Source organism: Acanthaster planci, linkage group LG01, assembly GCF_054643075.1.
Source record: "Acanthaster planci isolate LZ-2023a linkage group LG01, COTS_SCS, whole genome shotgun sequence".
Lineage (NCBI taxonomy): Eukaryota > Metazoa > Echinodermata > Asteroidea > Valvatida > Acanthasteridae > Acanthaster > Acanthaster planci.
This window is the reverse complement of record NC_141777.1, coordinates 22515840-22537747: the sequence shown is the minus strand read 5'-3', so window position 1 is coordinate 22537747 and position 21908 is coordinate 22515840. Positions and strand designations below refer to the sequence as shown.

Below are 21908 nucleotides of genomic sequence, written 5' to 3'. Positions count from 1 at the left end.
GGCAAGGACCAAAATTCACCGATATTCGTCCGGACAATTTCGTTACGTTTCTCCGTAGAAGTCAAATCTTTGGAAACCAGATTGTGCCTGAACTGCAACGTTCATGCACTAGGGAAACCGGCCTTGCGCCGTAATTTTGATGACTCAACTGCATAGCAACAGGTTTGTGTACTCTGCATGAAGATTTTGCATGTGGGAGATTAAATATCACCTCAGGTCATGTTTACTTTGTTCTGTTTACATATATTGCTGTCTGACACATTATGATGCCAACCGAGCCCTTTATTTTACATTTCAAAATGTAGTTAGCGTCTGATAAAATGGTCTTTTTTCTTCATGCAAACACTGCAAAGTGTGCATCTACGTTTTTGGCCTCAGGCATGGTCAAGAATCAGTTTTTGTTACTAACTGCGCAAAACAGCCCTGTCTTCATTATCGCTAAGATCATGCCCATGTTTCATGTATAGATTTTGGGTGTTCACGTCAGTATTCAAAAGAAAGAGTTTCATTCTGAATACCCACCAGGTTAGCAATTTCATTTCTTCGGTTTTGTTGTCGGTTTGTGAAAGCTTGCTAATTTGGGGAGATGTTAGTATGCTTTTTTATTACCGAGGGTATTTTCCTATTTTGACACGTGAGTGCTGCAACACATATACAAAAGTATAAAGTATGGGTATATTGACTAATTCACTGCACAATTCTTTAATCCTAGGTCTTTCAATGCAAATTCTTCATACTTTTAAGCAAGTAAAATACTACTTGTTTCTGAAAAGGATCGTTTCCTGAGAGAATATTTCAAGAAGAAAATATTTCATAAAAGAATTCTAAACATATCCTTAGTAAACAACAAAAAATGACCTTTATTAGTAATCCAACAATCAATCATCAGAAAAACTAGCAGAGTATAATTAAGGTATAGATAAGTTCCGTATGGTGTCTCTCCAGATATACACAGGGAAATACGTTATGAAATCTGCCACCAGATTCTTACCGATTGCACATTTCATTGTTTTGTCCCATCCATTTTCACGGAAAACGTTCACATAATTTTTTTCAGGAATTAGAGAGATCCCCTAATTGGCTACGTGGCGGCTCTTTTGCTTAAAGAACCAGACAATACATTAACAGCGACATTCGCGCTCCATCATTCAAAGTCAAATAGTTTTGGACAGGTTATATTCTCCATTGCTGCTTCTTTCTCAACAGCTAATACCCGATGCAAATCTAGATCGTACCATCCCAAAGTGTAATATTTGCGAACATTTTTATAATGTGCTTCAATCCGTCGACTGCAGTCTTCGCGCCCACCATTATTAGGCGAGCACCAAGTTGCAAGGTGGTTGAAAGAGACGCCTCTTTCCGCCAGAAATTCGAAGAGTTGAAAGTTTGTGACATTTTCAAACTCTCTGCAGAAAGCAGGCGGTGTTCCAATGTACCGCTTGACAGTACAATATCCCTGCAGCAACGGATTAGGAGTTTTTAAGAAGTGCCTTCCTGCGTGCACCGTGACACGAACATCTGGAACGGTATCATTGGGTTTGATTTCGAAACCGGGTTGAAGGTGTTTGGAGTTGTAGGCTTCCATGTCGTTGTTGACATCCAGATGCCAATCATAACGATCATGTTCATAGTAGTAAGCGTAATTCAACAAAATGTTGACAGGGCTGACCCGTGCCCGTTTCAGCTTCAGTTTTCTGAAGGCATCCTCAAAGTTGGATACCTGAAAATAGATTTCAAGCGCAAGTCTTACAGGCGCAACAAATTACCCAAGGTGATCACAGATATGCTACTAAAGTGGAAACAAACACAATCTCAAGAGTATGTGATTCGAATTATGGAGTGAGCAATTTCTCTCAGGGTGTAAGTTGAAAACATAGTCAGGAAGAAAAAAACGTTGAAAATGGATATAGTGAAACTTTTTCAGAAAAACGATATCTCAAAATTATAAATGATATCAATGTCCATTTCATTAAAGTTGAATTTGTCAGGAAAATGGTTCACAAAATCCGAAACTAATTTCGGGAAACCAGGAAGCTTCTTTGGTTTTTGTACTCGTCAACAATTCCGTTTGGCATGATAGCTGAGCTTTTAGTATGTGGCAAAAAAGGAACGCAGTGATATCGGGAAAATGTGGTCATGTTTTCAAATATGAAAAAAAGTTTCAATGTTTTACTTACTTTCATATGTCTGAGAATGTGTTCCCTGCAATTCCGTATGGTGTCTCTCCAGATATACACAGGGAAATACGTCATGAAATCTGCCACCAAATTCTTACCCATTGCACATTTCGTTGTTTTGTCCCAGCCATGTTTACGGGAAATGTTCCAGTCAGTATATGTTACCACTCGTAATCGATGGTCGTTGAAGATATTTTCATTGGTGACAGGCGTCGTAAACATTCCGTCCGTGTCAATCCAAGCGATAATGGGTGCTTTGATGAACAGATCCATGAAGAAACTGCTCCATAGTTGGCGGCTGTACCCTCGATCTTTCTCTAATTTCAAGATCGAGGTATCTTTTGGGAGAGGCTCGTAAATGAAATCAAACTTGAGGCCAAATGCAGGCTCTTGCTGTCTCAGTCGAACTGCCAACTGATGATCGGCTTCCGATTCCATGTCAAGTATCAGGCTGATGTGCCCAAGCTTCGGTGACCAGAACAGCACGGCAGATCGTAAGAAGTCACAGTACAGACGCTGAGTCAGTTTGGGCACGGCAGCCATGCGGAGTGTGAGCGTCAGGGTATGGTCTTCAGTGGAGAACAGAGAACTATTTCGTAAAATAGCCGGACTCGTTGGAAAGGGAACACTCACATGACGACTTTGACATTTTGTGAGTAGGAATTGGTAAATTAGGAGTGAGATCGTTAAGAACACAAGTAATGCAAAAAAGAACACAAGGGACCTTGCCATTGTCAGATGCAGAATCAGGTAGAATTTGGCTACAGTCTCCCAATGGAACACTTTACACAGATAACCGATGCTGGTTTATGTATTGTGGTGAAAAGAGATCTGTCATTGACCAAGTGTTCCGATTCCAATTTTCTCGGTTATTATATTCAAGCAAAAACTGGTTCCCTGCCATTGCAGTCTTATATGATGTCACTGTTCCCATGATGTCGTGTACATTTCCCCACTGTCTTCCGCTGGATGCCACACCCGAACTGAATTAATTGGTGGGGACGAGGTTGGAAGCCTAGAAGGAAAGAAAGGATGCGTTAGACTGGTTTCCATTCCCGAAATAGTCACTGGGTGTCCTTTGGATGTCAAATGTATAGTAACCAGTAGCAGCTGATACATTTTGGAAGAATTCCAAATTGTTTATGCCCCCTTACTGATAAGACTGATCGAAGTATGATTTAGCCAAATGCTATATAGTCAGCATTCTACCTCTTGTTGAGAGGGCGGGTAAAGTCTGCAATAAAGTTGTAGCTCTTGCAGAGAAATAACACATTAGGACATTTCCTTCAAAAGAAGGAAATGTCCTGATGTGACGATGACGAAATCACTTAAAAAGTCACGTGACATTAAAAGTGCGTCATTTAAAGGCCTATATCTCCTCGTACATGTCCGATTGGGCCTTTGAATATAGCCACAAAGAGAAGGTTTGTAGTTGATGATGACGTTATTACGTGACATACCATCTGACATACCTTCCATTATTTCCACAGATTTAATAGCTGAACAATGTAGAGATGTCTTTTTGATAAAACGTCCGATTCCGAAGCAACTCTGTGCTTTTTACTGTAACAACCACAACTTGCTGAGCTGAATATTTTTTGGAAGCATGCAACTGCCCTTTCTTTTTTGTTTTGTTTTGTTTTTTGTTTTGGACTGAAGTTGAGGCGGGTACCTATTCATAATAACTTTTCATCGTCTTGGTCGTCTTGATTTTTGAATGTACCTATTATGTTGGAAGTTTTATCACTATCCCTAAGATGTCCACCATCAAGCATCAGGCTCCATTGGAAATCACACTTTAACAAAGGGTGCAGTCGTTTATGACTGATGCATACATTCCTGTACGACAGTCTGTGTGCTTGTTCAAAGGAACAAGCACTTTTTAATTAATGTCTTGCTATCAGTTGCTACTTTTAAAAAGTCAAATACTCATTGTTTAGAGTATTTGTGGATACTTTAAGTTTATTACGTACACATTGACGACTACATTTAATTGCATAAAGTAATTAAAAATTGGATTTTCACATTTTCCCCATTAAGCGTGCAGTAGGTATTAATGCACGGCTATTGTCCATTCTCCAAAAAATCAAATGCATTTTATAGCGCAAATATTCTTTTCCTTGGATACTTATTTTGAGTCTGATGTAGAAAGAACAAAACGGTAAAATCATTCACTGGGGGCATTTTCAATCCTACATAATTAATTTTCTGTCATTTATTATGTAAAAGAGGTATTATCCCCAAAACAACTAATGTCGTTTCCATAAAACTATTATAATGCTTTTCAAAAGTAAAATGGATAGGAAGTGCACACATGCCTCCAAAACAGAAAAGAGGGAACATAAAGCTGAGTTACAGATTTTTTATTAGTGCTCGGCAAAACAATTACATCAAAATGTTCAGATAAAATAAAAAATGTATTTTGTACGACCCCATAAATGTATAAGCATCTCAACACTTTTAATGTAAGTTTTTAAAAAGGTATTATTTTTTACAGCTCACATGAAAGGTTTTTGGAAAATTGAAGAACCTAGCTAACGAGACCAACAAAAATCTTTATGTTTGCATACAAACTTCACATCATGCTCATGTCAGATCATTCTCAATATTCACTCATTTTTCACCGTAAATCTACAGCTTTATGTTCTGATGACATGTTGCAGTGTTTAAGCAGAGCATGGTGGGATAGAGAGGGTCCAACCGCGTGCGTTGTATGTTACGAGTATGGGAAATGCCAATCTTGCGAGTTTCACTCTATTACAAGAAAGATTAAGGTAAATTTTTACCCTGTACAGATGTGGAAGATAATTCCCTGGAAAATTTAAAACGATTGTTTAAGAACTAATAATAAATAAAACGAATGGCCCTCTGGCCCAAATGAAAACATGCGCTTATGATAGCACTGTATGGCAGTATTTGGATCGATGAGCCCAAATTCTATTCCCCCATGCTGCGTGTTAAGCCATACACAGTGCTACTTGTAGGTCTTATGTACATAGAACCTTTGTATTCTACGCAAAGAAAGGTTTGGCCCACGCTGCATTATTATGGCAGGCACTTGTGCCGAGGTCACCAATATCATCATGACATCATTGATAATAAATGTCATCACGTGAGGGTTCAAGAGAACTGTTAAAGGTACTTTGTAAACTGTGTCCATCAATGTAGTAGTTCCTTTTGTATTTTGCTTAAAACACTGTCGTAGTACAAGTAAGAACTGCATAGGAAATAAAACCGGAATGATCTGAACGTAATATTATTCATTCACCTTGAGCTTCGTGATAGGTCAAAGAATTGAAAGAATTATGAAAAACGTTTTCCTGATTTTAATATTAAAATATTATTATTATTAATATTATAATAAATTAATATATTATTCATTAACCTTGAGCTTTGTGATAGGTCCAAGACCTGAAAGAATTATGAAAAACGTTTTCCTGATTTTAAATGAAACAAATCTTAACCTATTTCCAAAGGTTCAAAAATACAATCATGTAATTTGAGTTTGAAATTGAAGATGTCATTTATTTATCACGATCGCTTTAGTTTTAAAATATATCGATAGATTAACTGAGGAGTTCTGTTGAATGCATAATCGCAATGGGTGAACGTTGTCCCCACTTTGTGCCCAATTCCTGGACATGACATTTTAAACCTTTCAGCAGAATTTTAAAACATAAGTGTCCTTCACTGTTTTCATCGCCTTTGTTTTTAAGACATGGTCAATGAGCTTGTTAATAGAGACACTGGTATGCAATAGGTGTGGAAAATTTGGGGAAAGGGGGTTAAAATGTATACCTATTTGGATTCTTTATAAAATATGCCTGACGGGCAGGTAGAAGCCCTCCTGATGATTCTGCATAAAAATATTGTGCCAGACTTTTCTAGCCCCCAGCATCTGATTCAGTTATTCTTGCTATCGAGCTTGATATGCGGTCCTGTTAAATGACGTCATGTCAATGCTTTGATGGACGGCCTCTGTTTATCTCCTTTGATAGTGTCTTCTTGTGGTTTTTACACGATGATGTTACAGGGCAGCCAGTTGATTTCATTCTATTTGGGTTTGTTCTTCAAGTAGGGAAAGTAGTATTTTTAGTGTTTCATCTCGTTCCCCTGGTTGTTCATACTGAGAAGCCCGAGCCTCTGGGGATTGGGTTGGGCTCTGTCACGTTTAGTGGTAGTTTAGCTCTCACTAGTTTTTTTTCTCGGATGTTTCAGGCTTTTCTGAAAGCAGTGAGTTGAGATGCCGGAAAGATTTTCCGAAAGTAGTGCATTGCTTTGAATGAGAGGCCAATGTCTGTTTATTGCTTGATCTACAGATCATAGTGGTTATGGGCTTGGTTGTAGGTGGTAAAGAAGACTTTGTCGTACTTTGGACGTCGCTGCTTCAATTTCTTTTGAGGGTGTATCCCCTGGTCAGTAGCTTGTCCGAACATGATTTGACTTTGAGTTAGAAATCCTCCTTGTTGGTTGTGTTCCTAGCACATCAGAAGGATTCTCCGTACACGAATGCTTGGAAATGTGCGGTGGTGAGAGCAAGTTTTATGGAAATACTGGAAATCTCCGTTGGCTGGGTGTAGACTTTTGTGTCTAGGATACCTGTTTCACGGAAACGTTCTCCTTTGAAAATGGTTAAGTTGAGGTAGTTAATGGCTGTTTCGGAGGCTTCATAAGTGAGTTTCAAGATTGGATGAATGCCGTTCATGTCAGGGACAATTTTTTGGAATTTGTTAACATTTCTGTTGTAGGTGACTTGTATGTCATCTTTATATCACCACCATGTGAGGATGTTTTGTGCTTTTTGAAGTATTTCGTTTTCGAAATTATGACTAATTATTTCGAATTTATCACACATTCCTGGGCTTGCTGCGGAGCCTATTGCACATCCTATTTTCTGAAGGACAAACTTGTTTTCGAAACAGAAACAGTAGCGGTCAAGGATAGTTCCAGATGTTTTTGGACATAGGTTGAATTGGGGTTTGTGAAGGAATAGTTGTGGCTGGATTTGTTTAAGGCATCTTAGACGCATTGGATTGCTTATGCTTGTCGGACATCGGTGTACATCGAAACAACATTAATACTGGTTATTAGGATATTCTGTGGAAAGGTTGTTTCTTCCAGTTTATACAATATGTCCGCTGTGTCGCGGACATGGGTTGGTTGCGTAGTTACGATGGGAAGAATAAAGGTAGTCTATGTATTCGGAGATTTTTGATGTCAGGTTTGTTCATCCTCTTATGATTGGGCGTCCAAAAAAGGTTCCCCCGGTGGTGGGGTTTTCTGTATTTTGGGGAGAAAATACACTTCTTCTTAGGATAGTTCTTGGGAAAGTTGTTGTTTCTCATTTCTACAAGTGTGTTATGAACCATTTGTGGGGTAATATCTTGGTCCAATTCAGTGTATTGACGGGAATCAAGATGGCGATAGCCCACGTTAAGGTAGTCCTGGATGTTCATAATGCTGATTTGGGCAAGCTCGAAAGGGTGGCTTCAAAGTATTCTTTTAGTGTTTGCACTAGGTATTGATTTTGGATGCCAGATTGATGAAGGCTTGAAAGGACGGTTTGAGATTTTTTTGTGCATTATGAATGCAATTCTTAGTTTCCAATTAAGATATTTTATCAACCTTAGCGATAAAATTCACTATACTGTAGGAAAAAGGAAACCTGCTTGTGCCGAGTGAAGATTGTGTGTTGAAATTTGAAGGGCACCTGTCGTGTAATAGTAGCGTCTAGGCAAAATGGGGTGGAGCAATGAGCCAGAACGAAGATCCAGAGATCTCCAATCATTGCGGGGGGCAGCCCGCCAAATTCGTTGGCCATTCAGCTCCACGGGTTTATTAGGTCAATGCAAGTGAGCTGATCAGCAGCATGCTTCGTCAGCCACTTTCGTCGCAACTTTGAGCGATCAAACCACGTGGATTTTACCTTACCTTTATAAATCGGTCGTAGTGAAGTTTCTACGAGCGAGACCCTGTATTGGCCGTCAATTGTGGAGGACTTAAAGAGTACGTAACTCATCGCAGAGGCCTACGCGGACGACAGCGTTGGGATTCCACACGACAGGTGACCGCTACCAGGGGGCAACCCGCAGAATGCCACGACCACGGCGATGGACATCCGCCCCTGCTCGTCTACAGGACGGCGCTCGGCCCAGTCAGAAAGCTCGGCGGGGATCCCGGGCTCCCGCAGTTGTATGGGAAGCTGCGCGCCGGCACACAGCCGCAACGGTGACTCAACGTGGACAGGGAGATGTCAACGACTCCAGTCGCTCGCCACCGTCAGTACCTACAGCGGCGCCGACGGAGGTACCAGCAGCACCTTCACTGGGCGTGGTGGCACAGCCAGGAGTCTGTCAGCCAGGGGATGCTACCACCATGTCCATGGGTCACCAGCCCGTTCGCCCGATGCCGCCAGAAACGAAACTGCAGGATGGCGGCCTACCTCGAACATCTAGCCAGGCCTCACAAGAGTTGAGTGACTTTTCCGACGCAAGTTTCATGCATGCCGTAGATAAGGGACATACGTCTAATTTGACCGGGACCCCGGAATTGAATCTGGCCGGTGCCATTGGTGGCATGGGGTATGGGGTTTACAAATGTTGCAATAGGGTGTCTCCAAGGCGTTTCGGCTGCCCCTACTCCTATTCCCGCTTGGGATCTGCATCCTTGTGGGGGGGGGGGCTAATCTCGCAATCAGTGAAAGAGATGATATGGAAAAACGAGTACATTAATATGTCTCTGCTATTTGCAAATAACGCAGCGTCACTGCTCGCAAAGGCTCATATATAAGACCCCGAGGTTGCACTTGTTGTTGAGGGTGATAGGATGTTCCTGCGGCATAGCTTGTCCCCCACCGGCCGCCAGAACAAGCTAGATTCGTGGGACAAGTGGGTCTCTGCATTACACACTTTTATGGCTATATACCTCATGAAGTTTTCCGATAGGGCCATTGAACTGCTTAAGTACACCGAGATCGTGCACACAGCCGCAGTACAATTTTCGGGCTATAGGTAGCGATTGTATGACGAACAGTTTTGTCTTCGGCAGGCCACGCAACCCGATCAATCATGGCTGAGTTGGATCCGGAGTTGTGGTTAACGGTTGGGGCGTCTGCCATTGGCTCAGCCAGCAACACTGCTCAGATATCTGCCACTCCGCGCGGAGTAGTCGGGTGTGTTTTGCTTTTAAAAGCCCGGGCGGTTGTAAATACTTTGGCTGTAAGTACCACCATCATGGCGCCAAGTGTACACAGTCGGGCCACGTTTCGCACGTGTGCCGATTCGATGGTAGCCAAACGCGTTACCAGGGTCAAAATGGGCCGAAGAAACGGGGATTCCCCCATCACGGGCGTGATGTGAACCCCGCGGGCATGGCAGGGGTTGCACAAAGCGCAGACGGAGTATCCCAAAGAATGCGCGACCGGCTGCTGCCGGTAAGCCCCATTTTCGTACACACCAACTCCAAATAATGTACCCGTGTTACTGAACTGGTTAGAGTCGTACGATAACATTGGAGATCGACAGATACTGAGTGAGGGTTTTTCAGTGGGGTTTTTCTTGGGTTTCAGTGGGCCTCGGGTTCATCAAAACCCCTGATTGTTAGAGAAAAATTTGCTAAAGAAATTCGAGATAAGTCTTGAAGGTTTGCATGGTGAAGAGGTAAAAGAAATTCAAGCCGACCGCATTGCTGGCCCCTTCCCAACGCGCCCACTTAAGAATCTACAATGCTCTCTGGTCGGCCTCGTACCTAAGAAAGAGCCAGGCTCGTATCGCTTAATTCACCATTTATCATTTCCGCATGGCACTTCGATCAATGACTTTATCAGTCCTGAGCAGTTTAAGGTGAATTATGCATCTTTTGACGTGGCAGTAAATATGGTCTTGAAGGCGGGGAAGGGTGCATATTTGGCCAAATCTGATATCAAGTCTGCTTTTCGGCCTTTACCAGTTTCCCCAAGGGATCAAGAGTTATTAGGTTTGCAGTTTGAGGACCACTTTTGTTAAGACAAATGCTTGCCGATGGGGTGCTCCATTTCATGTGCACTCTTTGAAAAGTTCAGCACGTTCCTTGAATCCCGTGTGCGTCTCATGACACAGGGATGCGGTGTCACTCATTACTTGGACGACTTTCTCTTTATGGCTGCCACAAAAGACGGGTGCCAGAGTTGCTTGAACAATTTCTAACCGTGTGCAATGCACTGGGGGTCCCTATCGCTCAAGAGAAAACAGCAGGCGCAACGCAGGTCATTAAATACCTTGGGCTCGAAATTGATACAGTTGATAAACAAGTGCGAGTCCCACGTGAGAAAGTGATGGCAATCAGTGGTCAGATCTGCGCTCTGCTTGACAGGTCAAAATGCACCCTCATAAAACTACAGTCCCTCATCAGTTCCCCAATCTTTGTATGTAGGGCTGTTGTTCCAGGGCGTGCCTTTATCCGGCGTCTTATTGCATTAACACGGAGAGGCAGTTTTTTGAAACGGAATAAGAATGGAACACCATTTGTTAGTTAAAAAATAATAAGCTACCTGTTTTATACATCAATTAAATCTTGAGCCTTGTAAGTTAAATTGTCTAAACCACCGCGATGTGCCACACGTCATAACAATGGGGAGTTGAACATCATAGTTCAATTTATTAATACCAGTACACATGTGTATCTTATTAATAGCTGGTGACGCTCCACCCGGGCTACACCCGGCCGCATGTTCCAGCGGTGGGAAATTTACATTGCATGATACTTTAAGTTACTGACTAGTACAATTCTTAAAGCAAGTACTGGGTTACATAAAAGTTTCTTCCTTACTGGTGTTGGTAAATATTGTACTCTAGCGTTCTTTAGGTTGATATAGTACCTAATTATCATATTGTGCCTGGTATTAAATAAATCGAGAGCCGTTTTGGACGTTTTCGACTCAGTAATCGTGGGTATCATGACATTCTTGACTAACGCCCTTAATTTTTGGCGTTTACGTGGAACTTATGCCTTAGGGAGTTCTCGTGGTCACGGGTATCACCTTTGTACAGGGTTCAGCTTAATGTGCACGGGTTTTATGCGAGGCGGCCGTAGATGCTGCCTTGTGTACCGGTTTGCCTAATATACGTATGTTGGTATTCCGGTGGAGTTTGTGAATAAATCCATATCGAAGCTGTGGCATACACACACACACACTCGAAACGGTTTGCCCGCTTTCCTTCTTTTGAGTTTGAGTATAATGGTGTTTATGTCTGGTTGGTAATTGAGACCTTTTCCTAAAGTGATCTTTGTGGTTTGTGCTGGTGTCGCTAATAAACAGATCTGGTTGGATTTGGTAATCGTGGCTTTTATTCGGCATGTTGTGGAGAAACGATTTTTTTCCGCGGTCAACTGTGTGTTCTCTTCTTTTCTTTATGTAGTTTTCTTTTTGCCATTGCTTTGACTTTTGGCTTGAGAGTGGTGAGGAATATCGTTCATGGGTATGTGGTTGTATTCCTGAATTCGACCTACGTATAATACATCGTGTGCCTGGCAGAAAGGCGTAAGCGCTTACGCCCATATGCTGGGAAACATGATCACTGCAAAAAAGTTTTCCCGGAAAAAGGACGTGTATATGCAACTGTTTCATTTTAATAAAATATAATGATTCTTTGCCAATTTTTTTTGAAATTCCAGAGTCCTTTAATAAGTTATTCAAAGGTTGATTTTTGTACAGCCTGTGTTGAGTTTATAGTAAATTTTATCCGTCCTTACTAAATAAACCGCTGTTATTATAGCAGTGGTTGAAAATTTCTCTTTGGAGGATGTGGTGGTCTTGGAAAAAGACAGTTGGGATTGAAGAGACTTTTTATTATAGGTGCTTCCTTTTTAGTTCTCTTGACTGAATTTTTTTACCGAGTGAAGTAGTAATCGAATAGGTTTCCGGCTGAGGTGTGGTCTTTGCCATTGAATTCTTCAGCGATAGCTTGTAGAGCCTCGCTTCTTGAGGTTGTTAGTTGTTCCTCTGTCTGGTGCCGGTATTCTTCGGAGGTTAAAAATCAGGTTAACTGAGACACAAATTCACATGTCGAAGGTTTGTGTTAAATGAGCAAATTCTTGACATATGGCCCCTTGTGATCACAGCATGAACGTTGCTCTTCAGACACACTTTGGCTACCAGACCAAAGATTAGACGACATTGTACTTAGGAAAATCGTTGGGTGTTATAACTTTCTATAGCGGAAGAATTCCCCCGTTTATTGAAATTTATCTAAATGCTCAAAACAAAGCATCTTTAACATTGACGCCTTCCAATAATGTTTACAATGCAAGTAATCGAGCAGACTATCTCCGCAAACTTCAGTTTGAAGTGAGGAACCTCGTACTCTCGTCGTCGTAGATGGAATCAACGAGCGTTTAATATAAATTTTCTAAAAATCCATTTCATGCTTATTTATTATTTGTCATGTGTTTATCCAGTCGTAGATGGAACAATAAACCATACACCTCATTCAATACAATGAAGCCGTGTTTTGCCACCATTGTGAGGCAATAGAGAGATATTTTCACCCTTTTAATTACAAAGATTACAAATACAAATAAAATCAAACTAATGTTTGATAAAACATGGATTAGAATAACCACTTTTCTAACTGAAGTTTTTTAAATTTTGTCTCACTTAATTAGCCAAGCCTACACATATAAATTTAAATCGTCTCTTAACTTATATTTCCGACATTTATCTTCTCAATTGATAGTAACAAAAAGATAAATCATACTTAACAGGAAAGGTGCATGTTTGGAATTTCTATGGCTCTATTATTGCCATTCGTTTAGAAGAAAAAGTATTGTGAGAAACATGTTTAATTCATCAATGCACAGAATATTACATAGGCCCTACATATTAATTTTCAACAGGTTTCAACAATTACTGCAACTTACACCGTAAGTTATAACTTACGTCTTTACCGTATTCCTGTGTTTTATTCTACAGACAAAAACGGCGGAAGACTTTGACCTTCGCAGTTTATACGTTGACATGCGAAGTTATTGTAACGAGGTTATCAATGCACAACCCCAAAAGATCTATATTTAGCAAAAGCAAACTGATAAAAATATTTTTAAAGGGTTGCTACAATCGATATTTTAACAGTGTAACAAATATAGGTGTATGACTGCAGGATATTCATACTTTGCATGAAGCCTACTGAGAGAAGGAAATTTGTGATCAGCTCTTATGCTCACTTTGTTTTTGTTTACTGAGGTTAATCTTTGTGACATGGCCATCTGCCTTTGCATTTTTAGTAATTACATCTTAATAAATTACTTTCCTATTCATGCAAATACCACAAAATATACACCGTGCTTTTATATTAAGCATGGCAATAAAATACGTTTTCCTGGCCAACTGCGTAAAAGCACCGGAATTTATTCTCCCTGACGTCACGCCAGTCATTCATATGAAATTTCGGGGGGTTATGTTCATTTGCAGAGGCAATTTCATTTTGAACACCTTTCATCATAAGTGATTGATCAATTTTGCGGGCAGTTGGTTGAGGCTTGTTTGTGATTTTGCACTTGTGTTCTCTTTTCTTTAATTGTTTATTTCAGTTTAAGTTTAATATTCTCTCTTAAATATAATAGATCGACACTAAAACACTCACACCATCAATGATCAATGTCTGCCAAAAAAATAAATGAATTGACAGAACATAGTTGTCCAAGTTAATAAGCACTCTGCATAATAAACTTTGAAAATAACTGTTTGGCTAGTAAACATTTTTTCATATTACTTTGTAGGCACGTTTATTCTATATTTTTAGGTGAGACTTCCCTTTGTCCCAAAAAATTGGGACATATGATCAAGTTAACTTCTCCAGGAAAAAATACTCAAAACTCTGTCACAAAGTATCAGATTTGGTTTCCATGACCAGATGAACACCAAAGTATCATGAAGTTGTATAATCTGAACTATGCACTGCAAGGGAATTCCGGAGCTTGTACACTAACTGTTACTTTATAGTTTAGTTACAAACCCAATTGCTTTGATTACTCCTCATTACTGGCAAAGAGCATAACGGCTGTGACTTCAAATTTCTATCGGGCTTCACTATCGAAAAGGGGTCTTTTTCCCTGTTGGATACTTGTTTTGATTTTTTTGGACTACACGGAAGTTATTTTTTACATAGACATCCTTGATGAAAGGAGATGTCCTTTAAATCGAGTGAGAGTATTACATGCCTATATACTGGACTCATTCCACTGAAAAATATCTCAAGGATTTCAAAAATGTTCTTGGAAAACCAGAAAAGAATTACACCACTTACTGGACTAACGAGAAAAAAACACAGCATCAATTCAAAATTCTCAGGAAAATATTAAAGAAGGGGTAGAAATCACCGTGATGCGTGGTAGCTACCATTCTCAAAAATGTTCGGGTCTTCGGTAGAGGAAATAAGTAACTCATTAATGGCGGCGTTCTTGCACTGATCAATTAAAGTCAAACAGTTTGGGATATGTGATAAGCTATATTCTCCAACTCGGCTGCCTGATCAACAGGAATCACCTGACTCAAATCAAGATCGTACCATCTTGAAATATAATATCTGATTACATTCATGTAATTTGCTTCAATCCGTCGGCTGCAGTCTTTGCACCCAACTTCATTAGGCGAGCACCAGTGATCAGCTGCCGAATCCTTGTCTATCACGCTGATGCAGCGTAGCTTCGGCGGCCAGAACAACATGGAAGTCGTAGGAAGTCACAGTACAGTTCAGGCCTGGCCGCCATGTGTAGGGTGAGCATCAATGTGCAGCCTTTTCATTAATGGAAATCGCCTAATGCGTTGGCAAGAAAACTCTTTGAGTAGGGGAGGGTGGGGAAGTGGTTCATCGGGGCAACCGGCCCACTCTTAGACCAAAATAAATTAAAAGGTTTTGAAATTGACCAGTTACGTTTAAACGACTACATTTATTTTTTCAGAGATTAAGCTGAACACATATTGAGGCCCAAGTGAAAAACGTTACTTGAAAAAAAACTTCAAATCATGATTTAGGATGACAAAAATGCCCAAACCAAACAACTCCACGACTAGCTTAACTTTCCAAAAACCAGAAATTACATGACTGGAGGAAAGGCACAGGATTTTTGTAATTATTATTTTTTTTAAAACTGAAATCTGGTGCGTCTGAGATAATTATAAGTGCCCATTTTAGTGTTTTATGATCAGTTTACTCATTGTAGTATTCATTTCGTACTCTTTTGGTGGCAGGTTTTAAGGTTTTATGATGTGGTCCACTTGCCCCAGGTGTGGGCCAAGTGGTCAACTTTTGGATGGATTTTTATGAGTTAATATTCCTAAGTTTTATTAATGTAATCGATTTCATGTGTTTTCAATAAACAAACAAGTGGTTTGGTCATGTCTTTAGAGTATTTTTTTTCATTGAATATGGTTAAAATCAAGAATATGCTTAAGTGGTCCAGTAGCCCCACATTGCCAAGTAGAGCTTGAATAAGCAGTAAATAAAGCTTGGTAACATACGTTAAGAAGACAAGTTAAATATAAATCAACACCAGGGATCTCACCATGATCAAAATTAAAACGTAGAGGGAGCACTAGACTTCTCCTAACGGAAATTTGGCGCAAACTGTCTAACCTGTATTGCACACAGAAGCCTGTTAGGGTCATATGCATAGTAAGAAACGAGTTAACATCCCTCCGTGGAATAATTTTGTTGAGTTCCCTAAATATCAAGTCGATGGTAGCATGGACTTTATTAGTGTCTGCAGAATGTGATATTTGGGGTCAACAATTTATTAAAAGGTGGACGTGAAACAAGGGGTTTGGGTGACAGTCAAACTGTGTAGTTGGTTTATTGCTCTCACTTCTCTTCATCAAAGTTCAATGTGGGTTTGAAAAAGGAGTAGCTTGACATAATACAACACACAAAAGGCAAAGTTAAAGGCGAAGTTGTATATGAGTGTAACTAAACTACGGTTTGGCAGGACCATTGGAAATGCAAGTCAGAGGGAGTGGGTTACGGTGAGTTTGTTTCTGCATTCAATTGGGGACCTTGAACAATAGAGGACAATAAGGTCCCCGATTGACAGAGGGTCCCCGATTGACAACTGTGTACAAAACATATGGGTGGTCTTCTGAAAAAGTTAAAGTACAAACAAAAGAGGAACAATAGGGGGGTCCCTAGTTGCAGGCAAATACACTCTTGTGTGTCCCGCCAAAGGCGTAACGTGTCGCACATGTGGAAAGTTGAACCACTTCCCAAACATTGCATGAGTCCTGGCCGCGCCGCCCACGTAACAATACACCACGTCGCAAGGCCAGAGTATATGCTGTCGATCATGCTGCAGCAGATCCTGATATGTCATCTAGATCCAAAGACGAGCATGTTTTTCGAGTGAAGGCACCCGTCCGTTCCATACAACCTGTTGTGATTGTTCACATCAACAAGATGCCGGTCACAGCCGTCATCGACACTGGTACATCTGTGAACATCATGTCTGTCGCTACATACGACACCCTTCGAGATATTCCGACACTGCGCAGATATACGAAAACAAAAATCTTCGCGTACGGCAGTACCACCCCCCATGAGGTTGTAGGCCTGTTTGATGCCAGAGTAGCCTACAATTCGTCTAATGTCAAGTCAACATTCTTTGTGACAAAGCAGCGGGGGGACACACTTGCCAGTTTCACTACAGCAGCAGAACTTGGTATTATTCATGTCGCATAAAACATCCAACCTGCCGACTTGCCACAGATACATGAGTTGCTTGATATATGAACAATACTCTGGTCGTTTCGTTGATATCGGTAAACTCAAAGGCTACCAGTGTAAACTCCAAGAGGACAAGTCCGTGTAGCCCATCGCACTGCCTCATCGCCGCTTAGTTACGCAAACTGCTTGACTTGGACATCATCGAACCAGTGCGCGACGAGCCCACTCCATGGGTTTTGCCCATCCATGTTGTTGAGAAACCCAAGCGTCCGGGGGAAATACGCATGTGTGTCGATATGTGTAATGTCAACAAAGCCATCAAGCGTGAACGACATGTGACCCCCACCATCGAAGACATCGTCGCAGATGTCAACGGCTCTACTGTATTCAGTAAGCTTGATCTCAATACAGGCTACTATCAAGTGGAGTTGTCCCCAGAGTTCCGTCACTGTCTTCTTGACACGTGCTGTACTGTACCGCTACAAGTGCCTCAACTTTGGCATTTGTTCAGCTGCCAAAGTGTTCCAGAACATTATCAATGCCACACTGCAAGGGCTCGAGGGAGTTCTGAACATCAGCGATGATATCCTTGTATGCGGCAGCACCCAGCAAGCACACGACACGCGACTCAAGCTTGCCTTCATCGCCTCCGCGAGCGAAACCTCACGCCGAACAAGGACAAATGCCAATTCAGCAAGAGCTGCGTCGGGCACATCTTTAGCTGCGACGGAGTATCGCCCAATCCAAAAGTCCAGGGAATCCAAGACATGTCCGAGCCCCAAACGCCAGTGAAGTCCGCAATTTCCTCGGACTGGTCATCTATTGCGGTCGTTTCATCCCTGACTTGGCTACTATCATTGCTACTATCATGAAGAGGTGGGAGCATCTGTACCAGTTTCCAAGTCAGACGTGACGGTTTATAAATCATCCTCTTAAGTGTCCACATTTTTGGCCACACTTCTAGATGATAATGTGGAGGAGATGACAATCTCACAGTTGTTTTTCCAGAAAGGTTTGTGGGAGCAGAGCTCAGGATAATCTCTTTTGAGCAAGTAGGCCTACTTCAACTTATCACTTCTGTATTAGAAGAAATAGTTAAAATTAGATTGCTGAATTTAACAAAAACAAGAGTTACTACGGAATGACTGAAGCAGAAGAAAGAGTGATTTTATGAAACAGATCATGCAGTGCATATGTCCGTCAAGAGCTCATTTTACCTTCTATTATTACAAGTAAGTAGATGTACAAGTTTAACGAAAGAAGACCGTGGTTGTGGACAACCAGGGAGTTGCTTCGGTTTAAAGGGTTTTCACCAAAAAATCAGTGAATAAAATTGTTACATAATAGCCCAAAATGGACATAAAGCAATGAAAAGTTTACAATCCATGTCATTTTGATACATGCCACATGACTTATCGTATAATTATACGACCATCAGATGAAATAATTTTCCATCTCGAAACCTTCCCTTTCTAACTATCTGCGAGGTACATTCGAATGGGGCATGTACTTTAGAAGATTTTGGACTTAAAAAAGTCCCTTTAATATCACGTGACTTGTTTCCCGGCGACGTCATAATCACATAAGGTCAACCTGGGTCTAAAACCCTTCCTCTTCGAGCTATACACAAAGTTTCAAGCCAATGGGACATGTACTTTTAGCAGATGTAGTGCTTTGAAGAGTGCCCCTTTATTATCACGTGACTTGTCAGCCGATAACGTCATCATTACATCGGATCAGTTTTTGTCTAAAGCTCTTTCCTTCTAAGATATCTGCAAGTTTCGAAATAGATCAAACACGTACTTCAGGAGATATAAGGCTTAAAAGAGTGCAATTTTTGTCAAGAGACTTGTTTGATGGTGACACCATCATCATATAAGGTCAATATTCCTCTAAAGTGCTCCCTTTTGAAGATATCTACAAAATTTGAATCTGATCAGACATGTGCTTCATCATATAAGGTCAATATTCCTCTAAAGCGCTCCCTTTTGAAGATATCTACAAAGTTTGAATCTGATCAGACATGTGCTTCAGGAGAAAGAATGCACCTTGAATGTCACGTGACTTATCCCCCAATGTGTCATCAGTACAGGAGGTCAACATTCACCATCCCTTTTTAGTTATCTGCAAAATTTAAACCAGATAGGGCATATCCTTTAGGAGAAATAATGCTTTGAAGTTTACAGATTTAATGCCAAATCAAAAAACGTATACAAAACCTATGGGGACATTAAAATATTAAAAAACCAATATAAAAATAAGGTGACTACGTCATCATGATGTCATCCATTTCCAATAAATCTTGTATAGGGGTCTCTGTTTGCCATCACTTTGGGAACGATCAAACATTGCAAAGTTACCAAAATTGTGGCTCGAAAACGTGTGCAAAGTCAATGGGCTATAAACCCGTTGAAGAAACACTGCTCCTTTAAGTTCCTGTGACGTGATTTGCGCTTTAACGGAACAATTTTTATAAAGTATTACTTCATGAATATTGGGATTCCTAGGTACATTTCAAACCGAATAACAGAGTGTAGAGCAAACAATTTCACTTTCGCTCTCATAGTAATCTTGCGCGGAAGTTAAGGGGTAGTTGTTCACTAGTGTTAAGTAGAAAAATGTGTACAAAGCCGATAGGGACAAGTTAAAAAATCAATATCAAATAAGGAGATGAAATCATTGTGACGTCATAAACTAGGAACTTATTTTGCGTCATGGTGTGTGCCAGCTGAGACTTTGATGACGATTGGAGATCGCTAAGTTACCAAAATTGTGCCTCGAAAAATGCTTAGGAAGTCAATAGGCAGAAATAAACATTTAAAAATCAGTCAAAAAGCAATTGATGACGTTATCATGACGTCATTCTTTTAGAACCATCCATACTTAAGCGTCTTTCATTGGTGCCAGTTTGATGAATATCCGAAGTTTGTAAGAGGCTAAAGTTGTTTGCTGAAGAAACGTTAACAAAACAAAATGGCTTTTGATCAGAAGATACAGAATAGGAAAAAACAGAACAAAAAGAATACCCTTTCCGCAAAGTTGCGAAAAAGCTAAAAGGAAAACTATAGCTTATCTTTCTGTTGCCAACAGAACAGATGGCTTTTGCGCCTTTTGAAATTTTACCAATTAATCTTAAGCATTAACCTTTTGCTGAAACGATTTAATCATTTCCATAAAGGTTCAAGTTTGGAACCCACTCATACATACACTTCAAGAGACATAGCGCCTAGGAGAGTTCCCCTTTAATGTCAAGTGACATGATTGTCTGATGATGTCATCATCACATAAGGTCGATTTCGTCTATAACACTGCCCTTTGAAAACACCTGCCAAGATTCAACCCAATCAGACTTGCACTTCAAGAGATATAGTACTTTTCAAAGGATGCACCTTTAATGTCATATATGTCAATGTTTGCTTAAAGCACTTCCTTTCCAAGATATCTGCAAGGTTTGAACCCAATTAAACGTATACTTCAGGAGATGTAGCGTATTAAACAGTGCCCCTTTAATGTCACGTGACTTCTGATTTGATGACGTAATAATCATATAAGGTCAATATTCGTTTCAATCACTTCAGTTTCAACATATCTGCACGGTTTGAACCTTTGGACGTATACTTCTGAAGATTTAGCGTTTTAAAAAGTGCCCCTTTAATGTCATATGACTTATTGTTTGATGACGTCATCATTAAATGAGCTCAATATTTGCCGTAAGCACTTCCTTTTCAAGACATAAGTAAGGTTTCAACCCAGCACTAACACCAACAAACTAATACCGCTGAAAAAAACTTAATACCTATCATCATTTTAACAATAAGCACACATCCGGTTTCAACCGGAATGAAGGATCACGTGATTTGACCCACACGAGACGAATTGAAGGCCCAATTTTACTCTGGCACTTGGCTCAAAAAGAGTGTTGGGGGAAGCCATGGTTGATTTTATAGCGATTTTTAAAATTAGCGGAATATTTAATATTTAAAATTTAATAATAAACCACTTGATAACGTCATCATGAGGTAATTGTTTCAGTATCTTCTTTGCCCAAACGTCTTTCCTTGGTATAACTTTGACGACGATCAAAGATAGCTGAGTAACCAAAATGATGCCTCAAAAACGTGTAAAAAGTTAACGGGCCGAAATAAATATTGAAAAATCAATAATAAATTCATTTTATTGGTTAATGACGTCATTGTTCTAGGACAGTCTATGCATAAGGGTTTTTCATTGACATAAGTTTGATGAACATCCAAAGCTGCTAAGGGACCAAAGTCGTGGGTAGAAACAAACATGCACAAAACAAAGGGGATTTGGGTCATCATCGTCATCAGAAGAAGAAACTAGAGGTTTGACGGTTGTTAAAACAACCGCAAGTTGTTTCAGGATTTTTTTGAGGAAGCATTTAAAAAATTAGACTATGAAAATAGCAGAACGAACATTAAACATTAACATTTCATGAATGTTACCTAATTCAATCAGACAAGAGTACCAAGCACTGGCTCTTGATAAATATCTACAAAATCTAAAGTGCAAAGTGAAGTATTCAAAAACTAAGAAAAAAAGGACAGAATACCGTGGACAACCACGGAGCTGCTTCGGTTTCCAAGGGTTCGAAAAAAAATCATAGGATAAACTTGTTAGATAATGCCAAAAGTGGAAATACAGCAATGGAAAGTTTATTAACCATATCATTTAGATACATGTCACATGATTTATCATGTAACAATACCAGCATCAGAAGTCAATTTCCATCGCCAACCCTTACCTTTCTAGCTATCTGCGAAGTTCATTAAAAATGCACTATTAATGTCACGTGACATCTCCCAAGATGACCTCATAATGACATGATGTCCATCCTGGTCTTAAACCCTACCCCTTGAGCTATACAAGAAGTTTCAACCCAATTGGACATGTTATTCACTAGATATAGCACTTTAAAGAGTGTCCGTTTAATGTCACCTGAATTGTCAGCTGATGACTTCATTATGAGAACTTATATAGGAAAAATCAAAGAGCAGTAGCAAAGCTTAATGAATAAAAA

The 21908-nt window shown here is 40.2% G+C and overlaps 1 protein-coding gene, 1 long non-coding RNA gene and 1 pseudogene across 2 annotated transcripts in view; 2 read left to right on the top strand and 1 right to left on the bottom strand.

The window, feature by feature from the left end:
• Positions 1-668: 668 nt before the first annotated feature.
• On the bottom strand, positions 669-8248 carry LOC110990696 (uncharacterized). Its single transcript, XM_087146232.1, has 3 exons — positions 8109-8248; positions 2178-3192; positions 669-1720 (listed from the first exon to the last, which is right to left on the bottom strand). Exons 2-3 carry the CDS (start codon positions 2907-2909, stop codon positions 1145-1147), a joined length of 1308 nt encoding a protein of 435 aa, XP_087002358.1. The 5' UTR covers positions 2910-3192; positions 8109-8248; the 3' UTR covers positions 669-1144.
• Positions 8249-8760: 512 nt separating this feature from the next.
• Positions 8761-11354, top strand: LOC147800544 (uncharacterized; annotated as a pseudogene).
• A 3336-nt stretch (positions 11355-14690) lies between these two features.
• Positions 14691-21908, top strand: part of LOC147800543 (uncharacterized) — a 28115-nt gene continuing 20897 nt past the window's right edge. Inside the window, exon 1 of the long non-coding RNA XR_015427326.1 lies at positions 14691-14928. This is a non-coding gene — a long non-coding RNA (uncharacterized LOC147800543). The remainder of the gene's footprint in view (positions 14929-21908) is intronic.